Source organism: Nelumbo nucifera, chromosome 1 (genome assembly GCF_055504915.1).
Source record: "Nelumbo nucifera cultivar China Antique chromosome 1, China Antique-T2T, whole genome shotgun sequence".
Taxonomy (NCBI): Eukaryota; Viridiplantae; Streptophyta; class Magnoliopsida; order Proteales; family Nelumbonaceae; genus Nelumbo; species Nelumbo nucifera.
Genome location: NC_142649.1, coordinates 20,436,501 through 20,464,340, shown reverse-complemented (window position 1 = coordinate 20,464,340; position 27,840 = coordinate 20,436,501). Strand labels below are relative to the sequence as shown.

General features: G+C 40.0%; 1 protein-coding gene across 2 annotated transcripts in view; it reads right to left on the bottom strand.

The window, feature by feature from the left end:
- The window catches only part of LOC104605848 (protein CHROMATIN REMODELING 24-like), an 84,769-nt gene that overhangs the window by 29,312 nt on the left and 27,617 nt on the right, over nucleotides 1–27,840 (bottom strand). For both annotated transcript variants that reach the window (XM_010270783.3, XM_010270784.3), the window contains exons 5-7: nucleotides 26,824–26,931; nucleotides 26,675–26,730; nucleotides 26,508–26,598 (exon numbers count right to left, since the gene is read on the bottom strand). In XM_010270783.3, coding sequence (XP_010269085.1) covers nucleotides 26,508–26,598; nucleotides 26,675–26,730; nucleotides 26,824–26,931 — 255 coding nt within the window. The remainder of the gene's footprint in view (nucleotides 1–26,507; nucleotides 26,599–26,674; nucleotides 26,731–26,823; nucleotides 26,932–27,840) is intronic.

Sequence of the window (27,840 nt, the reverse complement as noted above, 5' to 3'; positions counted from 1 at the left end):
GGCCGAGTCATGCAAAGGTATAACAACTTCCCAAGAAGTCTCTGAAACACTCCCTTATCAAACAAAGGTTCACCATCTGTGGCAGAAAGCTTACGATTAGGATCAATGGGATTGGAGATAGGTTTAGCTCCAAGTTTACCAGTTTCAGCAAGAAGATCAAGGACATATTTGCGTTGAGATATGAAGATACCATCCATAGACCGAACAACTTCAATGCCCAAGAAATACCAAAGATCTCCCAAGTCTTTGATTTCAAATTCAGAGTTGAGAAATCCTTTTAGTTTACTGGCCTCTTCAATGCCATTACCCATGACCATAATGTCATCAACATAAACGATCAAGAAGGTCACCAGAGAGTCATTTCTCTTCAAGAACAGTGTATGATCAGATTGTGTTTGAATGTAGCCAAAGGAGACAAGAGCAGCTCGAAATCTCTCAAAATCAAGCCCGAGGAGATTGTTTGAGACCATAAATAGATTTGTGTAGTTTACACACCTTGCCTTTCATTTCTTTCCCATACACTCCTAAAGGTAGAGACATATAGACCTCTTCATGCAGGTCTCTATTCAAGAAGGCATTTTTAACGTCAAACTGGTGTAGGGGCCAATCAAAAGTAGCTGCTAGAGATAGTAAAACCCTGACTAAAGTCATTTTAGCTACAAGAGCAAATGTCTCAAGATAGTCAATGCCATACATTTGGGTTGAACCTCTCAACAGAGCCATCAGATTGATACTTAATGTTAAACACCCATTTACAACCCACTAGTTCCTTCCCTTCCGGCAAGTCCACAATATCCCAGGTATGGTTCTTATGCAATACCTCCATTCAGCTTGAGATAATGCTTCCGGTACAGACCTGGGTATCACATGGGAAGAAACAGATGCAAGAAAGTAGTAAGAAGGGGAGAGAAGACTGTAAGAGAAGTGTTTGGAGATATAGTGCATTGTACACTTCTGCTTGCCCTTGCGAAGAGCAATAGGAAGGTCAAGGTCTGGGTGTTAGACAGTTTTGTATACCCTTAGCTTCAATCAGAATGTACATTATGAGTTTATTGTAAATGAATAAAAGTACATATTTGATTCATTTCCCTTGGTATGTTTCTATGTAATACCCTAAAACTGGACACTTAACGAGACTCGTGTTAGTTTAGAATGTTCACAGCCAGTGGGTCGGTCTGGGGAGACCTATCCTGATAAGGCTGACACTGTTGTGCCACCAAGTCGGTTGGGGTGGCCTATCTCAGCTGCCAGGGTGAGACCCTAGGCACATACAGTGTAGGATTAATTGAATCTTTGAACTGGACCAGATTTCCAGTATTGCCCTGGACCTTGGAGATTAATGGACAAAACTGGAATGTTACACCCGACCCCTAGACTCGATTATGATACTGCACTAGGTGTCGGATTGGGCTGTCTTTGATGTACCAATCAGTGAGATCCTTAGTGGGGGTCAAAACCTGGGTATATTGGGACAGTCTGAGAATTCATCTGAGTGGGTGATCATAGTGACAGGATCAGCCCCTTTCTCGGACAAAGGTAATGATCGAAGATGCACTCTCTCTAATGGAAACCAAGACTGCCGACAGCCGATTTCAATTGTTGAGATTTGTTTTGCAAAATATATTTTATATGAGATATAAAAGTATATATATTATGGTTTCTGAAATGTTTGCAAAAGGTTTTAATTCCCGGGATCCATATAAGCAGAGAGTGCAACACTGTTCCTTGCAGCCGAGGGAGAAGTCCTCTCTTGTCGGGTAGTGTTTGATCATTATGGGCTGAGAGGTTGAGTGTAAGACCATTGAGGATAATACCTGATGGGCTAATCTTGCATCTGCCCACAGTCCCTGGGTGTTAAAAGGTGGCTTGGCCCAGGGACCACTTAGGGTAAGTGTTGGGCCCATAGAGCCCATTTGATGGGTTTCAGGGGGTGCACTGTCCATAACAGTGTATTCGACCAAGCCTTGTAACAAAGGTCGGGCTGAACCCATGTGGCTGATGTGTAGATCAATGCTTGGGTCCCACGCCATACAAGGAAGCCCAATTGGGCAGCAGTTAGGAAGGCTAAGTGAGCACATAACTTATTGGGCCTAAAGCCCATTTTGAACTGGGCTGATTTGATCAGTTAAATAAAGGGCAAATTCTGAGATTGGATTAGCAGATAAGATTGGGTCTTAACCCTATCCACTCAGAGAGTCCAGATCTGAATGTGATTCAAATCTAGAAACCTCCTAATGAGATTAGGAGAAGGCTGATCTAATCTGCAATAAGATAAGGGTTTATCCTTATCACCTAAAGGGATGTCTGATCCAAATATGATTTGGATCAGCAACACCCAATTGGATTGGGAGCTGATCCTTTAGGGTTACAAAAGAAGGAAGGGGCGGCAGCCTTTAGAAGACACATATTCACATCCTCTTTAGAGCTGAAATCACAGAAGAAGGAATTAAGCAACCCTGCAGAATTCTTTCTTGCCGCCTCATTCTTCTTGCCACCTACCTTGCCAGTTCGATCTCCAGTTCAGTGGGAGAGTCAAGATTCGATCTTGACATCAGTTCTTTGAGAAAGAATTGATAGGAAGCTATGCTCACGTGCCATCCTGCTGTTTCTTGCGAAGGACAGAGTTCTTGGAGAAGAAAACTGTTGATTCTGCTCCATCCTGCACTACGCCATCTTCAGTGGGAGCAGTCTTTGGATCCTTCCTTGGGCGTGAACACCTTCGTTGGAAGATATTATTTCTCCGTATCAGGTATAATCCTCTCCTACTCCTTTTGGTTCAGATCTGGTTCAGATTATGATTCAAGATTGATCCTTGAAAATATGATTTTCTAAATAGGGAATTTGATTCCCAATTGAAAGGGAGGGAAATTTTTTTGAAATTCGCCCACCTTATTCTGCAAGATTTAGGCGTCCATACAATGGATCTCTCATCCCTTCACTGGGACAGTCAGAGATGGGTTAGTAGAGGGCTGACCTGTTTCCTCAGGAATGATGGGAGTGGCAAGATGCTCTTCTGAAGGAGTGAAAACAACCTGCACATGTTTGAATCTCTACCTTTGGTACCACCTTTGGAGAGCAGGAGCAGAAGGAGGAGCAGGGATATCAGAGGTAGGTCCAGTGGAAGAGGTGGACACCCCATGATCGGACTCACTAGGGATGGGAAGAGGAACAGCTGGAGACATAGCAAAGGGCTCACCAGATTTCTCCCCCTTAGGAGGAATACTAAAGAAATGAGTCAACTCGGCAAAGGTGACATCGCGAGATACAAAGCGGGTGCCATGAACTGGATCAAAACAGCAATAAACCTTCTATGTGGAAGCATATCCCAGAAACACACTTATGAGCCTTAGGTTCAAACTTGTGCCTTTGGTGACTATGAATATGCACATAGCAAGTACATCCAAACACACGGAGAGGAAGAGAAAAGAGATCCTCATCCGGGAAGAGAAGACTAAAAGGAGTTTTAAAGCCAAGGACCCGGGAGGGCATACGAGTGATCAGAAAGGTAGCAGTAAGAACAGCATCTCCCCAAAACTTTACAGGAACATGGGATGCAAACAAAAGGGATCTGGCAACCTCAACCACATGCCTGTTCTTTCTTTCCGCCACCCGTTTTGTTGTGGAGTGTAGAAACAAGAACTTTGATGAATAACCCCAAAAGTTTCAAGATAGGTGGAGAGGGTTCTCTTAAAATACTCCTTAGTATTGTCAGAGCGGAATATTATGATACGAGTATTAAACTGGGTGAGGATGAGTTCATGAAAATTTTTCACAATAGCTGGTACTTCATCCCTGGATTTCATGAGATAAATCCAAGTGTAACGCGAATAATCATCAATAAAAAGGATAAAGTACCTATAACCCCCAAAGGTTGGCATGTGATATGGCCCCCACACATCAAAGTGAACAATATGGAAAGGAGAAAGTGATCTTTTATTGCTAATTGAATAGGAATGTCTACAATGCTTTGCTAGGTCACATGATTCACAATGAAGACTCAATAAAGACACTCCTTTAAACATATCTAGGAACAGATGACTCAAAGCAGAAAAAGACAAGTGACCAAACCGAAAAAGACATAATAAAATTTTGTTAACAGACTCTGACACGACTGACTCTAAGGCAACTCCATGAGGTGGTCCCAAGGCTTGATCTGGTGTGTCCAGCAAGTATATTCCGTTCGCCTCACGGCCACTCCCAATCATCCTCCGAGACTGCAGGTCCTAAAAAACACAATGAGTGGGAAAGAAGGTTATGCTACAATTCATGGACTTTGTAAAGCTACTAACAGATAAGAGGTTTGTGTTAAGCTTCGGGACATGAAGAACAGAAGATAAGAACAGGGTGTCAGAGGTCTTTATATCACCTTTACCAGAGATGGGGGCAAGGGACCCATCGGCAAGGGATATTTTCTCTTTCCCAGATAGAAGGTGATATGAGCAAAAAAGGTTAAATAGACTGGTCATATGGTCTGATGCACCAGAATCGATAATCCAAGGGATTTTATGATTACCTAAAATTGAAGCATGATTTGCAGAAGCACGAGTACCTGAGTGAGCAAAAGCCGATGAAAATGATGTACTATTGGAAGTGTGAGCTGAAGAAACTGTAGCTTCCACATGATTTAGAAGCCTCCCTTACTTCTCAAAATCCAGCTTCATTGCAGCCAACTGCTCAATGGTTGATTTCTCTTCACTCTCCTTACTTCCCCCTTCAGATACTGTAGCAGCATCAGCAGTCTTGGGTTTTCCCACCTGACTGCCCTTCTTAGGGTTATTATTGTTCTTAAATCTATCAGGGAGAAGTCCAGGATGAAGCTTCCAGCAAGTGTCCTTTGTATGTCGTGGTTTCTTGCAATATTCACACACCTACTCTCTTTTCTCAGTAGGGCCCTTTGGTTTCATTCCCGCATGTGCAAAATGTTCTATAGGTGGACTTTGCAACTGAACCTGCCGCCTACTCTCCTCACTACTTATCATAGCATATGCCTATGAAAGAGAAACCTCATCCCTGGCCAAAATATTGTCTGATAATATCAAACTCATGGTTGAGTCCATTGAGAAACTCAAACACCTTATTTCTCTCCACTAGCTTTCTATACATTTCAACATCATTTTTACTCTCCCATACCACTGTCTCCATAACATCAATTTCCTACCATAGGGATTTTAGTATAGAGTAGTAGATTGCTACACTCTTCTCCCCCTATCTCAGGTTTTTCACATCACTTTTCAATTTGTACGCTCTAGCTACATTCAGTTTCTGTGAATAAGTCTCAATTACACTGTCCCATATCTCCTTAGCCGAAGACATCCAGAGATAGTGTTGGCTTATATTGGGTTGCATAGAGTTGACAAACCATCCTATAACAATATAGTTCTCTTGCATCCATTTTTCAAATTCAGGGTTTGTCTCTTCGGGTTCAAAACGGAATCTACTAAGGCAGGTCCAGAAACCGGCACTTGCTTGAACTCACTTCCCTATGTCTCCATTAATCAAATGGAAATCAAAGAACAGAAATTTTGACTATGTAAACTTACTTGAAGTCAAACTAGAACTCGGGTGCTTGAAAAACTAGGGTCTTGCTCCATCCAGCAGATGGAAGGAAGAGAGAAGATGTTGTCGCACCTACCAGACTAACCCAAACTCTTCCAAACCTGAACCTCCCTCCTTTAAAAGTCACAAGACACCTTCCAAGCATAGAGCGCCGCACCCGAGCTTCACCTTTCCTGGTAACCTCGAAAATCTCTAGTCGGCTAGGGTTTCGGGCAGCAGCAGAACAACATCACTTCTTGGCAAAATCTAGCAAGAACTAAACTCTCCAAACCCTTCCACCAACTAGGCAAGTGATTCTCTACACTATAGAGAACCTATCTCTCCATACACTCTCTTGATTTTAGAGTGTACAGGAACGAAGAAAAAGAAGGAAGAGGAACTAAACCCGCTCTGATACCAAAATGTAAATCAGTCCTTTAATATCAAGATTAAACTTAGTGATTAGCAAAATAAAACAGGTCTGAATAACTATACAAGAGAAGAAGATGGCGAAGAGAAGAGGTAAGAGAAGGAGTCGAATAATTCTCCATTCTCCTCTAACACTATTTTATTAAGATCTAAAAACTTGATGATGACAAGAATGCCCTTAAGTGGGCGGCCAGCTTGGCAGTTACATAAAGAAAAATAAAACAAGAATAAATAACAGGCCCAGTAAGTGTGGCCCATCAACATAAAATAAAAAATATTACAAGAGAGGCTATTAGGGCCCATTCGTCCCAGTCTCTTTACACTATGCATACTTTGCATTAATTAATTCAGTTTACCATTACATATCAAAAAGAAAAGAAAGGTACATTAATGGAGAGTTGTTGTGAACAGACAATACCAGAGGTATAGGAGAATCTTCATTCTCCCATTCAACTCCAACAGATTGTTCTTTTGCCAACAATCTATAAGATACACTTATTTTGACTAATAAATGCAATCCATCTCTAAACATCATATAATTGAAACACATTGAGACTATTTCATATGGATAGCACACCTCTAGATTGGTATAGCAGCTACAACATTAGATACCAAATAGTAGCCATCAGTTTATGACATACTCATGCCCGTTTATTACCTAATATTACAGTTTTATAAAATGCACCTTATAAAAAAACCACAAAACCAATCTCAAACACAAGATGCAAATTGCAGGAAATTAGTTGAAAAGAGTTGTGTGGTAGGTGTTCATCTGGAGGATAGTGAGGTTGAGTCTATTGCAGCTTACTTGGGATGCTCTATTGCCTCCTGACATTTAACTTATTTGGGTTTTACCTTTGGGTGGGAATCCTAAGGAAAGCAGTTTCTGGAATCCAATTGTGGAGAAATTTGAAAATAGATTGGCAACATGGAAAAAGAATTACATCTCCTTGAGGGGATGAGTAACTTTGATCAGGGCCAGGCTTACCAATCTCCCGGTGTACTTCCTTTCTGTTTTCAAGATCCCTCTAGGGAGGCTAGAAATTTGGAAAAGTCGATGAGGGGTTTTCTGTGGGAACTAGGGGGTGAAAAAAAGGATGATTTAATTAGTTGGGAGATTGTTAACCACAGTAAAGAGAGGGGACTCGGTTTAGGGAATTCAGTTCTTAAAAATGAACCTTGTTGGGAAAATGGCCGTGGAGATGGCCGATGGAGAGAGAGAGAGATTTTGTAGCATATGGTGGTTGATAATATTCATCACTGTTCTGATTTAGGTTATGCCAAAGTATCTCGTCAGGCTACCCTATCAACACCTTAGAAGGCAATACATGTCATTCCTCCCAAATTTATCCAATGTGTAAGGTATGATGTTTGTGTAGGCAATCTTGTTCTTTTTTGGAAAGATTCTTGGGTGGGTACCTTGCCTCTCAAAGACCTTTCCCCCTCCCTTTACTCTCTTTCCCTTTATAAAAAAAGAGCTTATTTCCTCGTTTCTCTCCCCTCTAGTCCTCCCTCTTTCTTTGAACTGGAACTTCGGATTTCGCAGAGGTTTGCGGGAGGTTGAACTTCCTTGCATCATTGAGTTGCTTTCTTCTCTTGGTAAAGTTTGTTTGGACCCTTCTTTTGAAAAGAGAGTGTGGGCCCCTGCTCCCCAAGGCTCTTTTTCTTGTGCTTTCTTTCTTTAATTTCAAGTGTTCTAATAATGTGCCTGGGTCTTTCCCTGTGCGAGAAGTTTGGACCAAGCCTATTCCCCCTAAACTAGTTGTCTTTTGCTAGGAAGTGTACCATGGTAAGATTAATACTTTGGAAAACTTGCAAAAGAAAAGACCTTTTCTGTGTCCATCCCCAAATTGGTGTATATTGTGCAAAACCCATAGTGAGGACTACTACCACTTACTGATTTCCCGCCCCTTTGCTACAGCTCTGTAGGAATGGATTTCTGATTTGTTTGGTTGCAGGTGGATTTTGCCATCAGAAGTAAAATTGTTGTTTAGCTCATCTACCCTTGTTTGGCCAACAAAAAACGGGAAACGCATGTGGAGATGCATTAGAGCAACTACACTGTGGACTATTTGGGAAGAAAGGAATTCTAGAATCTTTCTAGACAATGAGAGAACTCTTCCAGCAATGGAGTGTATATTAACAAGAGCTTCTACACTGGTTGAGAACCCTAGACTCCTTTACTCCTTTTTCCTTTGATGACTTTTGGAGAACTGAGTTGTAATAGCTAACATGACCTCTCAGAAAAACAACTCTGCAACAGTTTGGTACCTCCTCCGGAAGGTTTTATTAAACTGAATTTTGACAGGAGCAATCGAGGCAATCTAGATTTGTTAGGGATTGGAGGAGTCTTGATAACTGAGGAAAGCAAGATCTTATCTCTGTTTTCAGGCCCAATGGGAGTAGGTATTCTACAGGGGCTGAGTTGTTGGCCATTGTACAAGGAATTCAGATTGCCAACCAACTTGGGATAGAGAAATTACTAATTGAAGGGAACTCTAAGGTGATTGTGGATTGGTTGCAGAACCCTGATTCAGCTACTTGGAGATACAGGGATCACATGAAAAAAAAAATTAAATGGTTAACAACTTAACAAGACACATGATAAATAGAGTCCACTGGGTGGGCAGGTCAGCAAATGCTTTCATTGACTCCCTTGCCAAACAACGGGTATCTAGGGAAGAGCTATTTTGGGCAAGTATGTACCTTTTTTCTGGTTTTTCTTGTTTCACTGTAAATCTAGGAGAGGCTGCACCTCGCACCTCTCCAAGGGATATTTGTAACACCTTAATTCTCTCATTAATGCAATTATACTTCAATTATCAAAAAAAAAAACGTAGATTCCCCACTTAAATCAAAATGAAAACATTTATGACAAGCAACATTTTGGTCTTTGATTTTCAGATGATAGACTTCCCAACAAAGAACTCTAATTTTTAGGAGGGGTAGGTCTCAACCAAATGGACTTGAATATAAAGACCTAAAGAGGGAGAGGAAAGGCTAACCCAAATCAAAAAAGGAAGCACAAGAAAATGAACCTAAAGAAGAGATAGAACAATCAGAGTCAGGAATAAACTTGTCAATGGTAAACATCATCCAAGGAGGACAGGAGGTTGAGAACTTCATCATACTCTAAATCCCTTGAGCCTCTTCTTTAACAAAGATTCCAAGACACCTCAAAGCTAGATGGAGACCACAAAGGAGATTGATTGGTTTTTCAAGAGAGACGTAAAAGGAACAATAACAATCTTCCAAAGGATAGTCTCCCAAACAAAGGTTTCCTAAAACCTAATCTTCTTTCTATTTACAATTGTTGTAGATTCTAATAAAATTGCATGTCGAGCACAAACTTGTTCTCAAAATATAGAAAGCACAGTGCATGGATATATAATTTATATTACAATTTTTTATAAAAAACTTATATTACAATTTAAAGCATATAACATGGATAGGTAATCCAATGTTTGGGTAACATGGAGCACAAGAACAGTAGTTGGTACAAGGTTAACTCGCAACTACTGTTTTCAACCCAAGGTCAAAGCAGTTAATCAGACCAGTCAACCTATCACCCAGCAAAATTTTGAGTTTGTTTCACTACAGAACCGCTTGCCTGCAAAAACCATTAACTCAATTAACAACCCAATGCCAAACCATTGGACCAAGTCAATAGATCACAGGTCAAACTTTAATTATCTTTCTTCTATTTTTGTATTTTTATCCATGTCCACCAATAAAAATGAATCCCATTTATCCCACTTATTTTCCTTTAATATGATGAATGCATTACATTAGAGATAATGCCCACTTTTTAAACAACTTTATTTGCATTTATGGAATTTTTGTATTTTTTATTTTTTATAGTTATTAGTTAATTATGACATAATGAGTTGACCCATTTGAGCCAAATGATTGAACAAATAACCCATCACCTAGATAGATAAGTGGCGCTATTTCCAAGTAGGTTTTAAAAATACCAATCTCAATGGTTTAACTTAAATCACATTGGGAATCGGAGCAGTAAGATATTTTGCTAGAAAACACAACAAAATATGTTATTATAGTTTCAAACATGTAGGCGCCATTATGTCATGGCCTCATGGGGCTAGTCGATGAGCCCCGTACAGTGCTCGATTAGATTGAGTAAGCCTACGAAAGCAAGCAACACACAAAAAGCAACAAAAAGGCACACGAATTGATCAAAAAGGAACTTTATATTGCATTAAGATGGCAAGCACAAGCCCACAAGTTTGTGTCGAGGGAACCTCGTGCTTAACCTTTACACAGTCTTGGCACCACTCAACTACCTACCTCCCCTCAAAAAGTAAGTTAAGCTTTTGGGGGAGTGATAGAAGGAAACATCAAAATGGCAAAAAATTATACTGACTAATTACAATAAAACCATTGGCATTGCCCCCATACAAAATACATATATAGCCCACCCATGACACATGATGACACTCCGAAGGCATGGTTGAAGGTGCTTGTTGGTGCGATGAAGGAGTCACTTGTGACATCTCCCCCACTCAATTCGATCTGCATCCTCGGAGATCGGCTTCGACTGGTCCCTTGGAGCTACTGAAACAGAAGGAGGATTCTTCAGCTATTCCACAAACATGTTGTCATCCAAGTCCTGGGGGTATACTTGGGTGGTATGGTTGAAATGGCTTGTTAGGTTGGGGAGTCCTATGGCTAGGTCCTTTCCTAGCTGCTTCTAAGTATGACAATGGATGATTCAGCTTGGTTGTGGGCAAGGTTCGAGCCAAGTCAAGGTCAAAATGTTGTTTTGGATTGTTGGGGGATTTGTTCCAATGCATTTTTGCCCAAGGGTTTGGCTTGAGGAAAGATGTGAAAGTGGTCCCTACATGGATTGGGTGGCACTTGCTCTCCCGATGGCTAAGGTAGTAGGTGTGGTTGTAGTTGGAGAGAGCCTTGGGTCTTCTACTTTGCTTAAGTGTTGATGGTAGGCACAATGACCGTTGCTACTGGAATGCTAAGGACGGCTTGATGGGTAGTTGCTTCATGCCGGCGTCTGTTAGACAGTTTTGTATGCCCTTAGCTTCAATCAGAATGATGTACTTTATGAGTTTATTGTAAATGAATAAAAGTACATATTTGATTCATGTTCCCTTGGTATGTTTCTGTGTAATACCCTTAAACTGGACACTTACAGAGACTCGTGTTAGTTTAGAATGTTCACACCAGTGGGTCGGTCTGGGGAGACCTATCCTGATACGGCTGACACTATGTTGCCACCAAGTCGGTTGGGGTGGCCTGTCTCAGCTGTCAGGGTGAGACCTTAGGCACATACAGTGTAGGATAAATTGAATCTTTGAACTGGACCAGATTTCTAGTATTGCCCTGGACCTTGGAGATTAATGGGCAAAACTGGAATGTTACACCCGACCCCTAGACTCGATTATGATACTACACTAGGTGTTGGATTGGGTTGTCTTTGATGTACCAATCAGTGAAATCCTTAGCGGGGGTCAAAACTTGGGTATGTTGGGACAGTCTGAGAATTCATCTGAGTGGGTGATCATAATGACAGGATCAGCCCCTTTGTCGGACAAAGGTAATGTTCGGGGATGCACTTACTAATGGAAACCAAGACTGCCGGCAGCCGATTTCAATCGTTGAGATTTGTTTTGCAAAATATATTTTATATAAGATATAAAAGTATATATATTATGGTTTCTAAAAGGTTTGCAAAAAGGTTTTAATTCCCAGGATCCATATAAGCAGAGAGTGCAACACTGTTCCTTGCAGCCGAGGGAGAGGTCCTCTCTTGTCGGGCAGTGTATGGTCATTATGGGCTGAAAGGTTAAGTGTAAGACCATTGAGGATAATGCCTGATGGGCTAATCTTGCATCTGCCCACAGTCCCTAGGTGTTACAAGGTGGCTTGGCCCAGGAACCACTTAGGGAAAGTGTTGGGCCCATAGAGCCCATTTGATGGGTTTTAGGGGGTGCACTGTCTATAACAGTGTATTCGGCCAGGCCTTGTAACAAAGGTTGGGCCGAACCCATGTGGCTGATGTGTAGATCAATGCTTGGGTCCCACACCATACAAGGAAACCCAACTAGGCAGCATTTAGGAAGGTTAAGTGAGCACATAAGCTTAATGGGCCTAAAACCCATTTCGAACTGGGCTATTTAGTTAGTTAATTATGGGGCGAATTTTGGGATGGATTAGCAGATAGGATAGGGTCTTGACCCAATCCACTCAGAGAATCCAGATCTGAATCACATTCAGATCTAGAATCCTCCTAATGAGATTAGGAGAAAGCTAATCTAATCTGCAGATAAGATAAGGGTTTATCCTTATCACCTAAAGAGAGATCTGATCCAAATATGATTTGGATAAGCAGCTCCTAATTGGATTAGGAGCTGATCCTTTGGGTTTACAAAAGAAGGAAGGAGGCAGCAGCCTTTAGTATGAGATATTCACATCCTCTTTAGTGCTGAAATCACGGATGAAAGAATTAAGCAACCCTGCAGAATTCTTTCTTGCCGCCTCCTTGTTCTTGCCGCCCTGTTTGCCAGTTCGATCTCCAGTTGTGGTAGATGTCAAGATTCGATCTTGACATCAGTTCTTTGAGAAAGAATTGATAGGAAGCTGTGCTCACGTGCCATCCTGTTGTTTCTTGCGAAGGACAGAGTTCTTGGAGAAGAACACTGCTGATTTTGCTCCATCCTGCACTGCGCCATCTTCAGTGGGAGCAGTCTTTGGATCCTTCCTTGGGCATGCAATCATAAGGAAGGCATGATTGATTTGCTCCCCCACTCAAATTTGAGGCACATGGGCTGATTGGCTTGGGGGTTCTAAATCTGACAAGCTTGTCTCAGTGAATTGCTTTGCCACTGCCATTGCCATGGCAAGGTCTAGCACATTGCGGCATTGGAGCTCCAATTCAGTCCATCCATGAAGTTGAATAGTAATTCCTTGTCAAACATGTCCGAGATCTCCAGGGAGTGAGTCTCCGTGGTTGAGTCACTTCAACTTTTTTTGGGCTAGGTATTCCACGTTCTCCGAATAGAATTGTCGCTTCAGTTCTCTCTTGAAATCAGCCCATGTGCTAATGGTGCACATGCCTCATTCCATGTCTTGGTATCGCCTACACCACCATAGTATAGCAATATCAGTCAAATACATGGTTGCAATTAGAGGTGTAAATCAGGTTGTGCCGCCCGCAACCCAGCACAGCACGGTACGGCATGACACATGGGCCATGCCAGGCTCGACACAATGGTTTGGGTCATGCTATGCCTAGGGTTCCAGGTCCACGAGCCGACACGGCACGGCACATGTCATGTCGCCTGCAACACAGCCTACAGCCACACTCGGCCCACCCGATTCAGCTTTTTTTCTTTTTTTGGGGGGGGTATAAACAACTATATAGGAGGCATTTATGTATTTTGGTTTTGGGGGGAGAAAGAATGACACAAATGCCCCCCAACAGCTATATAATAGCTAGTTTGGGGGGCATTTTGGGTAAAGTGATAAATAACTTTACAATGACCAAATTACCCCTCCCAACAACTAAAAAATGGCTAGTTTTTAGGCTATTTTGGGCAATTGAATTATTTTCAATTACTATAAAAAGCTCTCTATCCCCCACCATTCTCATCACACCAGTTCAACAACTCTCTTTAATCTCTTCTCTAGTTCTCATACTCTCTCAACTCTCAATCTCTCAATCTCCCATACATTCATTGATTCTCCAATTCTCAACTTTATTGAAGTTTCAACAGGAAGGCTTGCTCAACAGCTCAACTATTTCAAGTTAGCAATTTGGGAGGCTTGGACTCTTGGAGTTGAAAGGCTTCAACCATTGAAATCAAGTTAGGATTTCGAACTGGCAACCTAGGTTAAGTGCAATTAAATAAATCTTTATTTTTTTCTAGAATTTAAAAAAAAATGGTTGGCTCCTCTTGAAACCAATTCCCCAACATGTTCAATGTCAACGATATTCAGTCACAGTATGATAGTGTTAGCATCGATATGGATGCTATTGATATTGATGGAACTTCCACCCCTAATACTGATACTAAGGGAAAGAAAAAGAAGGTCACTAAGTTGATTAGCCCAATTTGGAAAATATTTGAAGTAGAAAAGGTTCAGGGCAAGGGAAAAAGAGTTGTTTTCCAAAAATGTAGAAAAGACTTTAGCTATTATAACAAGGGTGGTACTAGCCATTTGGGCAGACATTTGCGTAGCCATGAGAAAGAAGAAAAGAAGAAGAAGAAGAAGAAGAAGGGAGTGAAACAACACACACACAAATTGGGCAGGGGGTTTTGGTACTTTTAATTATTCTTGAGAAAAAATGAGGTAAGAATTAGCAAAATACATTGTACATGTTGAACAACCATTTTTGTAAACTGAAGATACTAAACATGAAAAACGGTTACGTAATTCTATAAATCCACAATTTAAAAAAGTTTCTAGGAATAATATTACATCAAATGCTTTAAAAATTTTTTATTCGTATGAATAAAATTTAATTTATATATTATCAAATCTTAATTCTAAAGTTGCAATTACTTCTGATATTTGAACTTATAAATTTAACATAAATTATATTTGTTTACCAGTCATTTTATTAATGAAAATTGGCTTTTAAATAAAAGAATTTTAAGTTTTACTAGGATTCAATGGCAACATACTGGCCCAGCACTTGCTACAAGTATTTTAAATACTTTACATGCCTATAGAATTGACAATAAATTATTTTCTATTAGTTTTGATAATGCTAGTAATAATGATTCAACAATAATTATCTTAAAATCTCAATTAAAACCATGTTTAAATGGTAAATTATTTCATAACAGATGTGCATGTCACATCTTAAATTTATGTATTCAGGATGGCTTTAAATATTACTTCTACTCATATTTCTAAAATTAGAAATTGTATTATCTGAAGCAAGAAAACAAGAATTTAAATATTTATGTTAAAATTATGGTTTAAAATATAAACATTTTATATTAGATGTTAAACATAGATGGAATTCTACCTATGCTATATTAGAAAGTTGTATTTCTTACAAACAAATTCTTAGTGATTTTTATAATGCAAAAAATGCCTCCTAATATTATATTTGAGGAAGACCATGAAATGGCAATTTGTATAAGAGGTTTTTTAAAACATTTTTATGATGCAACTAATGAATTATCGGGTATTTATTACCCAACTAGTTGTTCAATTGAACTTATCAATTAATGATGATTAGTGATTGTTTTGCAAAATATAGAAAGAATCCACAATTTAAAAGTATTGTTGAAATAATGGAAAATAAATTTAAAAAATATTGGGAGAATATTTCTCCTCTTTATTGCTTAGTTACAATATTAGATCCTAGGATTAGAAAAGATGGTTTAGATATTTTACTTGAAACATATTGTGAAAATATGAATATTAAAATTGGATATAAAAAAGAAGAAATTAATAATTTATTATTTGAAATGAATAATTTATATGAATTTGAAGTAACAGGGAATAATAAAAATTGTACAACTTGTACAGCTGCATCTTCCACTTCTTAACTTGAGTCCAGTAGTGGAAGAGAAAAACTTTTTTATTTAATAAGAGGTAGAAATCCATTGCCTCAACAACAAGTTCATTTACTGAACTTAATTTTTATTTATAAGCAAATTTTTCTACTTTAGGTGATTCTTCCTTCACTTCGGAGGGAACAAATAATTTTGATATTTTAGCCTAGTGGAGTGAACAGGCAAAAAATTATCCAATTCTCGCCACCATGGCATGTGATCTAATAACCCCTCCAATGTTTGCAATTCATCGAATTCTTGTTTTGGTGTAGGTACTAGGGTATTGAACGACAAGAGAAGTTGTATGAATGATGAAAGTCTAGAGATGTGTATCTACTTTAAAGATTGGCTAGATGCGGAAGATAGATTACAAGACAAAGGAAGGCATGACACTACACCTAATGTTTCACCTGAAAGAGATGATCAAAGTCAAGAAGAATAGGAGAAAATGATGAAGTCAATATTTTTGTATACTTGATAGTTGTATAGCATTTTTTCAAATTATTATAAATATTGTTTTAATTTTATTTAATTTATTTGATATTTTTAATAACAATTTTTTATTTTCAATTTGTAACTATATTGTATTTTTTATATTTTATTAATTTATTCTATTCTCCAATTTTCATATTTCATTCATCCAACCATTGTATGCTTTGTATCATTCAAATTTAATTGAAATAAAATTCCTATTTTTCCAATTTGTTATTCACTTTGAGTCTGTCTCTTTGACTTCTTATTTGGTTAAGTATGTTTTTCATTTCTTTGTTAGATTTCTTATTTTTTCAAATAGTTCCCAAAGGAAAGTTAAATATTTTAGTTTTACTTAGAAAAGAAATATAAAAAAAAATTCAAAAATGTCAAAAAAAACAACAAAACAAAAAAAAAAGTCTGGCCCGGTTCGGCCCACGCCCGAGGTCGAACCTGTGGCCCGACCCAGCACGGCCCACACTTTGCGCGGGTTGCAGGCAAGCCGTGTCGTGCCGGCCCATCACGGCCCATTTTACACCTCTAGTTGCAATGCGAACATGAGTTGTGTCATCAATGCCAGCAACAAGGCAATATTGCTCCATTTACCACAAGAAGTTGTCAGGTTCTCAAACATCTCAGGAGTCGACATAAGGTGTAGGCTCCCGAACCTTCACACAAGCAGGGGCAAATGATGTGGAAGGGCTAGGTGTGCTGGCCATTGCTCTCTTTAGAAGGATCATATCTCCTCTCATGTCGTCTAGTTCTGCTTGTATATCTGTAGGGGTGGCCATAGCAGCTTTCATGGCCATCCACTCTCTCTTGATGCTTAAATGGCTATGAGCATAGGCATGGCTCTCTTCCATGTTGACCACTCGGCTCTCATCTTGTCAACCTGGTCTTGTATGTTAGATCGATAGGAGCTCCCCTCTTGCCAGGGTGACATGCCAAGGACTTCCTTGATGATGTCATTTAGGACGTCTTAGACATCATTCAAGATGACATTCAAGCAGGCTTCTAGCTCCACCATGGAGCTCTCGATGGTTTCAACATTAAGATGGATCTCTTCCGCTCGATCATGCATCTCCCTAATTGTTACCTTGCAACGAAGAATGCGTGTAGCAAGCAGCAAGCTTGTCAACCGACTTGTCATGCTTGCTTGATTTGGATGTGCAGCTCTTCGGGGCTTTCTCTACGATGGTTTCATCGCCTAGTGCTTCATTGGTCTCCTGGGCATGGGCAAGCCCATGTTGTGCTTCATTTTTTTTTATGAATAACTGATTACTTCATTGAATTTAAAAGAAAGTGTACAAGACAAAGTGGGAAAGAGACAATCCCTCTTATCTCTCCCTTTAGACTTTAATTATAATTAAAAATTACATTTGTACCCAAAATGTTTGAATTCTCCCAACCCCTTGCTTGGCTAGTGCATCAGCCATCGAATTAGCTGTTCTTTTCACCCATTGTATTCTCAGTTCCATGTCCTTTGTGATCCATCTGAATTTTTTCTTCTCATTATTGTATTTCCACATGCTACTTTCCTCATCCAGTAGCCAAGCCACTACCAGTTTGGAATCTCCTTCAATGATTAGCTTTCTAACATTCATGGTTCTAGCCCTTTGCACCCCTTCCATAACTGCCCTTACTTCCGCTCTTAGTGAGTCTCCTTCACCTGCTGGGCCTGAGAATAATGCGCACATTTTACCCTCCTCATCCCTAAATACACCTCCAATTCCTGACCTTCCTGGATTTCCCATGCTACTTCTGTCAAAGTTAAGCTTTATGAATCCTCTTTCAGGAGGGGCCCAGATAGGAATAACAGGCTGCTTGTTGACATTTGAGTCTTCCACTACCTTGAGTCCAGTTTCTAATGATGTCATCAATGGATATATATATGAAAAGCTTTCTAAGGATTTCAGCCATTGAGCCACTCTAATCAGAATTGATTCAATCAATGCCTCTTTTGTTCTTTCCTTTTCTCTAAAAATTCTTGTGTTTCTTTCTTCCCACACTACCTAGATTATTGCCGCCCTAGCACTCTTCCACATTATGTTACCTATCTTCCTCAGGCATGGACAGGAAGTTGAGTCAAAGAGACTTTTAATGTCAGCCGGAGGTGTCCACCTGCATTCAAATAAGGAAAAAAGCCATTCCCAAATGCCAACAACAAATGAACAAGCAATAAATAAATAAAAGCAAGTCTCACTATTAGCCTTACAAAGAACACACCAATGTGGGGTCAGGCACCACTTTTTCCTCTTCCTTCGTAGCTAGTCAAAAGTATTTCTTCTTTTGTGAATAACTTCCCAACAAAAAGCTACAATCCTAGGTGGGATAGGCTTGCACCGTACCTCCTTAACAGGAAAAGATTGAAGGGGACTAAGGGGAGGTTGGGTTAAAACTTTGAAGAAAGAGTTACAGGAGAACAAACCCAAAGAGGAAGGTGTCCAAATTCTTTCATCAAACTTATCAGGATCAAAGAAAATTCCTTCAAGGTTTTGGATTAAAGAGAGCACACTATCAATTTCTGAATCCCTTAATCCCCTTCTAAAGCCAAGGTTCCAATCAGAGCCATTGGTTGAGTTAGAAGGGACTAAGAAAGTAGAAATGGGCTCATTCTTGAAACATGATAAAGAATACAAAGAGGTAAGTCCTTCAAAGGGGAATTCCCATACCAAATTTGATCCCAGAATTTGATTAGGTTGCCAGAATTGAGTTCATACCTTACAAGAGGCAAGAAACAAGGTAGAATCGCTTGTATGGCCTTCCAAGGTGAAGTTCTGGTAGCCCGTTGCAGTGAACCAGCATCCCATCCATTGTCCAATAGCCCGTGTATGCTCACCACCACCCTTGCCCAGAGTTTCTCTTCTTTCGGCATTCTCCATAACCAGTTCCCTGGTAGAGATAAATTTCTTTTTTGGATATTTCCTATTCCAAGACCCCCATACTTTATATCTCTACTAACTATCTCCCAGCACACCTTATGATCTCTTTTCTCTTCACCTAGCTCCCACAAGAAATCCCGTATTAATTTCTCAATGCTCCTGCTTACTCCCACCGGCATCTTGAAAACTGGCATATAATAGTACACAGGGAGGTTTGCTAGGGTTGACTTTATTAGGGCGATCCTACCTCCTACTCCTAGGGAGATGTAGCCCTTTTTCCAACATGCCAGTTTCTTTGACACCTTTTCTACAACTGGATTCCAAAAGCTTGAGTCCTTCGGGTTGGCTCCTAAGGGTAATCCTAGGTAGCTTAAGGGCCATTGAGAGATATTGCATCCCAGGATTTCAGCACAAACTTCTAACTCTATCCTCCATGTTTACACCAGCAATGCAACTCTTCTCGAAATTCACTTTTAAGTTGGATAAATTTGCAAAGAGCTGCACTGTCTACTTTAGGTTCCTAATCCATGTCACATCATCCCCTTCACAAAACAGAAGGGTGTCATCTGCAAATTGTAAATGGGTAACCGACACCCTATCCCTCCCCACTCTCCAACCTCTTAGTAGCTAACTTGTATCAGCTTTTGTTATTAAACTACTCAAGACATTTGCAATGAGGGTGAAGAGAAAGGGAGAAAAAGGGTCTCCTTGTCTAATACCACGCTCTGCTTCAAAAAAATCCACCACCGATCCATTTACGAGCATCGAGTAATGACATGTTTGGATACAACCCCAGATCCATTTGCACCACCTCTCCCCGAATCCAAAGTGACTTAAAACCTCCATCAAAAAGGAACAATCCACCAAATCATAGGCTTTTTTTAGATCCAATTTACAAACTATGCCCTTTCTTCCAATTCTTTTCATTTCTTCAAGGCACTCATTTGCTATCAAAACTTGATTTGTTATTTGTCTATTTTGAACAAAAGCCCCTTGGTTAGAAGAGATGATGGAAGGGAGCAATTTCTTTATCCTCAAAGATAACACCTTAGCTATGACTTTATACAGACTATTCACCAAGCTTATGGGTCTGAAGTCCTTTGGATGGACCACTCCAACTCTTTTTGGCACCAATGCAATGAATGTGGCATTCATACTAGGATTTATTACTCCTCTGTCAAAAAATTCATCGAAAACTTCTTTAAGGTCATCTTCTAATATGTCCCAACAGTCCTGATAAAATGCCATGGTGAATCCATCTCGCCCCGATGCTTTTGTTCTATCCATAGAAAACACTGCCCCCTTCTAACCAACGAACCTCCTTTCTAACCAATTCTTGCAATCATCTCAAATGGTTGGCCAGTCCAATCCTTCTATCACCTTGGGGTCTTTGAAACACAACTCTGAAGTGCTCTGCAAAGTTCCTTGCAATCTCTCTTTGATCCTCTATAACTTCCCCTCCGATTTCCAATTTGCAAAGATCCTTGCTTCTTCTCCCATTAGCTAGGGCATGAAAAAATTGTGTTCCCATCCCCTTCTCTAATCCATTTGTGTCGGGATTTTTGTCTCCAATTGACTTCTTCTTTGTACAAAATGTCTTCCAACTGCTTTTTTAGCTCCCATCTCTGTCCTCTGCCTCTCTCCTCCAAAGTGCCTTGAGTTTCCTTCTCATCTAGCCCTTCAATTCTATCAATCATTTCTTGTTTCTTCTCTTCTATTCTCCCAAACTCTGTCAAGTTCCACTCCTTAATTTTTCCTTTTAGTATCTATAACTTCCTATGTACTCTCATTCCTTTCCAATTGGCTCTAGGCCTACCTTCTCTCCACTACTCCTCCACATTTTTTAGGAACCCTGGATGGGACAACCACATGTTCTCAAAACTAAAGGGTGTAGGTCCTAGGCTGAAGCTTCCTTCCTTACAGATGGTAATTGGCCAGTGGTCAGAGGTGAGTCTAGGTAATGCTCGGGACACTAGTCCTCCCCAATGTTCTTCCCAATCCAAGGTAAACAAGAATCTATCTAGTTTAGAACAAATTGGGTTTACTTGCAAATTGGACTAGGTGAAGTTATGGTGTACTAGAGGAATTTCCTTAAGCTCAAAGGTATTGATAAATTGGTTAAACTTCCTCATGCTAGTATTAATTCTCTGTCTCTGGTTATTTGTCTCTCCTATGAATCTTATTACATTAAAATCTCCTCCAATACACCAGGGCCCTTCCCATAACCCCTCTTATGTCACCTAATTCTTCCCACATCTCATTTCTTTCCCTATAGCCATTTGGTCCATAGACATTTGTCAAGACCCATTCAAAGTCATCCTCTACTTATCAGAATTTAATTGAAGTTGTGAATCTGCCTATTAGTTCCTCCTTGCCTTGTACTACCTCATTTCTCCACAAAATTATAATCCCTCCTGAAGCTCCCCATGAGGGTGACCAGGCCCAACTCAGACCTCTAGATCTCCAAAGACTTCTAGCCCATTTATTATCAAATTCTGCCAACTTAGATTCCTGTATTATTACTATGTCAAGGTTTTCTTTCCTAATGACCTCCTTTATTACTACTCTTTTCCTCGCACTCCCCAAGCCTTTAACATTCCAGCTCAGAATTTTCATTTGAAATCACCTCAAATTAAGCCCAAGCTGGAAGACCTTACTTATTACCTTTTCTTCTCTCCCCCCTCTCACTAAATTCCTTATCCCCCTTCACATCTAGTTTCAGTCTCTCAAATTCATTTAATTTTTTTTCTTTCTAGTTTTTTTAGGACCATCTGAATTTCTAATGAGGGCCTTTAGAACATTCAGGTTTTTCAGTTTGCAGCCTAATTTCTCCACAAATCATGCTACGGTTTCTATCTTTTCTCCTGTTATATCTTGGATCTCCTTCCTGTATTCTTGTTCCAAGTCTGGTAACTCCTTACCCTTTCCTTCCTCTCCATTTTCTTTGTCCTCCCCTATACCTAGCGGCAGTTGTTCCTCCTTCCTCTTTAGCTGCTCAAAACTAGCACTTATTTGCTCCCAGATTATCTCTCCTCTTAGCCTCTCTTGCTCTTCCTCATCTTCTCCTACAGCATTTACAATTACCTTATCATCTACTACTGCCCCAACTTTGCTTACACAGGCTCTTGGCTCGGTTCCGATGTTGGACGCTTGAACACCTACTAAAGGCACAGACACCTTATTAGTATAAAAAACCAAATTGATTGTCATATACACAGGCTCTTGGCTCGGTTCCGATGTTGGACGCTTGAACACCTGCTAAAGGCACAGACACCTTATTAGTATCAAAAACCAAATTGACTGTCATACTTGGGGGGGGAGTGGAAGGGTTGAAACAAGGTGAAAGGCTTTTCTGAAGCAATATTTTCCTGCTCAGAGTGTAGGTTTAAGCCTACTCTCATAGACGTATTGTGGCCAATGGGTGCTATAATACCATTTTGTTTTCTTTGACCGCTAGGGATTCCTTTTAGCCCTTCCTCAACTGGAGTAGTCTTAGCAAACTTACAGATACACTTGGCAATTCCTTCATTTAACACTTGTTCGAGTTGTGGGTTTAGGTTTGGATTTCCTTTAATGAAGTTAAAGGCTTTCTCTCCTACTTCTACACTCTCTCCTCATAGGTCTACAATGTCTTCACCACCGAAATTTCCCTGTGCATAACCATCTGTATCTCTGGAGCCTTCTTCCTCCAAAAATAGTATGCCTGTGTTCAGGTCCTCTGAAACCACACCCCTTTCTCTTTGGTAGTCATTAATACTACCTATCGAAGAATTTTCGATGGAGTCTCCATCGTCTGAACCACTGTAGTCAACCCATCCTTCGTCTTCAACGTCAGAATCTTCCACTTTATCCCTAGAGTACCTAGGATTTGGTCTGTCACCATTGGACGCACTATAGTCTTTTCAAGGTCGCCACTGCAAAGATGAAGTTTGCTCCCCTGAAACTTGTTTCCTTCTCAATAGAATAGGAGGGAGCGAACTTGAAGATGATAGACCACAAGTTCGACCCACTAGCTTGCCCCTCTTCTCTAAGGTCACGTGGTTACTTGAATAGTCACGAGCAGGTGTGTCCTTCTTACCACCCAAGAGCATTCTGAGTGAGTCGGTATGGGCCTGGGTCGTTCTTTTTGGGATTGGATCCGGTTCAGTTTGACCTACCTTGTCTCAGTTACCAGGGTGAGACCTGAGGTACATGCACTGTGGGTTTTCTTGAAACCCTGAACCGGACCAGAATTCCAATATTGCCCTGGACCTTGGAGATAGATGGGCAAAACTGGAATGTTACACCTGACCCCTAGACTCGATTATGATACTGCACTAGGTGTCGGATTGGGCTGTCTTTCATATGCCAATCGGTGAGATCCTTAGAGGGGGTCAAAACCTGGGTATGTTGGGACAATCCGAGAATTCATCTGAGTAGGTGATCATAATGACAGGATCAGCCCCTTTGTCGGACAAAGTGAATGACCAGGGATGCACTTTCTCTTATGGAAACCAAAGTTATCGGCAACCGATTTCAACCGTTGAAATTTGTATTGCAAAATATATTTATATAGAGATATACATATATATTATGGTTTCAAAATGTTTGCAAAAGGTTTTAATTCCCGAGATCCATGTGAATAGATAGTGCAGCATTGTACCTTGCAACCGAGGAAGAGGTCATCTCTTGTCGGGTAGTGTTTGATCATTATGGGCCGAGAGGTTAAGTGTAAGACCATTGAGGGTAATACCTGATGGGTTAATCTTGCATCTGCCCACAGTCCTTGGGTTTTTATAAGGTGGCTTGACCCAAGAACCATTTAGTGTAAATGTTGGGCCCATTAAGACCCTATGGTGATGGACTTAGGGGTTCAATGTTTCCTACAATGAATTCGGCCAGGCCTTGTAACAGAGGCTAGGCTGAACCCATGTGGCTGATGTGTAGATCAATGTTTGGGTCCCACGCCATACAAGGATACCCAACTAGGCAGCAATTTGGAGGATAGGTGAGCACATGGACTTAATGGGCCTAAAGCCCAATTCGAACTTATTTAATATGATTAACTAAAGAATGGGTGGTTCTGGGATTTAGATCAGCAGATAGGATAAGGAGTTATCCCTATCCACTCAGAGAGTCTAGATCCAAATAAAGATTTGGATTAGGAAACTCGTAATAAGATTAGGAGGGTTGATCTTTATCTGCAAATAAGATAAGGGTTTATCCTTATCTCTTAAAGAGAGTCCAGATCCAAATACAAGATTTGGATTAGGAAACTCCTAATGGGATTAGGAGAACCTCTCTTAATGGCTATAAATAGAGGAGGGTGAACCCCAATTCACCCAATCAGATTACTGATACAAGAGAGAAGACAGCTACAGTTGGACTGACACCATCTTCTGCTCTTGCCTTCTCTTGTTGCTGCCGCCATGGCCAGTTCAATCTCCACCTGTAGGAGCGATCAAGAAAGGTTCTTGATATTAGTTTTTGGAGAAAAACTTATCTGAAGTCGTGCTCACTCGCCCTCCATCAGATTCTTGGTGAAGAATCAGGTTCTTGCTAAAGGACCACCCTGCTGATTCTGCTCCACCCTACATTGTGTCATCTTCAGTGGGAGCAGTCTTTGGAGATCTCCTTGGGCGTGAACACCTTCATTGGGAGTTACTACTACTTTGTATTAGGTATATCCCTCTCCTACCTTTTGGTTTCAGATCTGGTCTGGTTTAGGGTTCAAGATTGATCATTGAAAATGCAGTTTTCTGAATGTGATTCCCACATGGGAGAGAAATTTTTGAAATTTCGCCATATGTTGGATCTCTCATCCCTTCAGTCTTTAAAATGTTCCACCCACATCTTCAGCACTTTGTTGCTTGCATCAAATCTTACGTCTTCATCATCCTTTGTGACTTCATTTTGTTTTGTCTCAACCTGTAGGCTTTCCACCCTCCTTTTTACCCCACTTTTCTTTGAATCTTTTTCCATTTTCCCATTCTTGACTGTAATATGTGCTTCAATACCCCGTGCATCGCTAATTGGATCGAGTAAGCCTATGAAAGTAAGCAACACCACACAAAAGGCAACAAGGAGGTGCACCAATTAGTCAAAAAGGCACTTTATATTGCATTAAAATGGCAAGGACAAGCACACAAATTTGTGTTGAAGGAACCTTGTGCTTAACCTTTAGACAGTCTTGGCACCACTCAACTACCTACCCCTCAAAGAGCAAGTTAAGCTTTTGGGGGAGTGACAGAAGGAAACATCAAAATGGTGAAAAATCATATTGGATAATTATAATAATGCCATTACCATTCCTCTCATACAAAATACATGCATAGTCCACCCATGACACACATGATGACACTCCGAAGGCATGTTGAGGGCACGGTGGAAGGTAAGGGTGTCAATGGACCAGTTTTGGATTGGACTCCGTCCAGTCAAAAATCAATTTGGATGGAGACGGATTGGGCGGACCAATAAGACATTGGATGGACCAATCCAATCCAAAATATTTATTAGATTGGAGTGGACTTGGTCGGTCCATAATAAATTTATATTGGATTTGGTTGGATTGAGCCAATATCCAATCCATTGATATAATATAAGATTATAGGTGTCAATGGACTGGGTTTGGGTTGAAACCAATCTAAATTAAAACGAATTTGAACAAATTGGACAGTCTAGACATTGAATTGAACCGGTTCAAAATGGTCCAAAATAATTCAATGGATTGGATTGGACCTGGTCCATTTGTAATGGACTCACATTGGACTTGGATCAGATTGGACCAAATCCAATCCAATTGACACCCCTAGTGGAAGGTGCTTGTTGGTGCAGTGAGGGAGTCACTTGTGACAATTAGGCACCACATAGGATAGGATGAAGTGGGAATGCCCCCCAAATACTAGAAATATCTTTCTAACGTTTTCCCCCACTTGCCCATTAGCAATGGCAATTTTCCCCATCCTCGTTGTGTACCCGACTTCCCCAGCCCAATGGGGTTGCGGATGGGAATTAATAGGGATCCCCAGCCGGGGTTGGGGTTGGGGAGGGGGAATGAAGCCCTTGCCTCAGCTTAACCCCGATATATATTATTTATTTCTTTATATATGATATTATTTATATTATATATATATATATATACATATATATATCGAAATAAATTTAGAATATTATTTATATTTTAAAATTTTCCTTTATTGTAAGTAAATTTATTTTTCAAAAAATACTGTTAATTAACAATTTTGGGGGATTTAGGTCCCCACGAGGAACCCATCTCCATTGGGGATGAGGATGGAGGACAACTTTTATCCCCGTCAGGGATCGGGGTCATGGACGAGGATTTATTTCAAAATCAGGATCGGGGACCGGTAGCATGATCCCCACCCCGATGCCATTCCTATTGCCCATGCACATAACCCAGTGCAAAATGTGGTGTAACCATTTGAAGTTAAATCTGCCCAACCAAATGCATATTTCATACTTTAAGTCAAATCACCTATGTTGCATTTACATTGAGTCAAAATGGGAGTGCAATACTACAGTTCCAAACACCACCTTAATAAATACAAACAAAACAGAAGAAACTGTTGATCAACAAATTCATTAACACAATATCATGCCACCCAGCTCCAAATAAGCCAACTTCCTAATAATAAATCAATACCTTTGCAACTGTAGAACCAATACGTTTTTCCCTACTAGAAGCATTTTTTTCATTCCCACGAAGAATTTTTTGTTCATATCTTTCCTTAAACCTGAAAAGACTTCAAAATTCAATGCCATGAAAGTACTATGTCAGCAAAAGATAACCAAGCATGATATAGAACTTACTCTTTCTTATCACCCAAAAGTTCAGGGCAACAGAAGTTGAACAAAGCCCAAAGTTCCTACTTGATAGCAATAAAAAGCATCAAAGAATCTGTAGCATTGTATATATGGGTTTCATAAATCATAATATAAAAGTGTAAAAATAAAAGCACCTTCAGATTGTTTTGCAGCGGTGTCCCACTAATAATGATACGGTGAGCACTAGGTATCTCAAGCAAACTTCTGGCCCTTTGGGTACTGGGGTTCTTTATCAGATGTCCCTTATGTGGTAAATAAATCAAGGAGAAGGGAAAATCAAATCAATAAAAATAACCAATAAAGTTTCATTTGATTAAATATAAAAGAAAATTATGGTCCTTCCAAATATTCACCTAGACGTAGATGAAAAAATTCCAATGATATTAGAATGTAAAAGTGAAACTGAAACACAATTATAAAAAACCTCCATTGACCACCATGACAACCTAACAAGGATAGAGAATAAAAAGTTCATTGGCATATACAACCACTTATTGTATTATATACTAAAAAAGGCAAAAAGTAGATAAAGTTGTCTACATCGAAGTTCAAAATATCGATACACCCCAACATGGCAGAAAGGGTGTATTGACACTATGAACCTTGTATTTTTTATTGGTCTTCTTTCAAAAATTCAGGATTTCACCTATTTTATATTTTTAATCATTTTTTTATACATGAAAACAAATTATTAAACCAGAAATAATAAGGCAATACAGGAAACCCAGAAAGAGGCACGAGCTGTTACCTCTTCTAATAAAGTATTACATCAAATTAAAACAGAAATAGCCCGAAGTAAAATTACAGAGCAGACCAAAATAAATGTTCCCTTGAAGCCCCCTGCTTAGCTAACCCATCCACTAAGGTATTTGCTGATCTTCCCACCCAAAGAGAGGTAACAGTCATGTTTCTTGTGAGCCAGTTGACTTTCCTCAATAAATTTGTGTCACCACATAGCTGAAGCTGGGTCTGTCAGCCATCCCACGACAATCTTACAGTCTCCTTCAACTACCAATTGCTGAACTCCTAGTTCTTCTGCAATCTGAATACCTTGTTCCGCCGCTAAAATCTCAGCTCTATTAGAGTCTCCTATTCCCACAGGGCCTGAAAACAAGGCTAAGATGTTTCTCTCCGTATCTCTCAGCACCCCT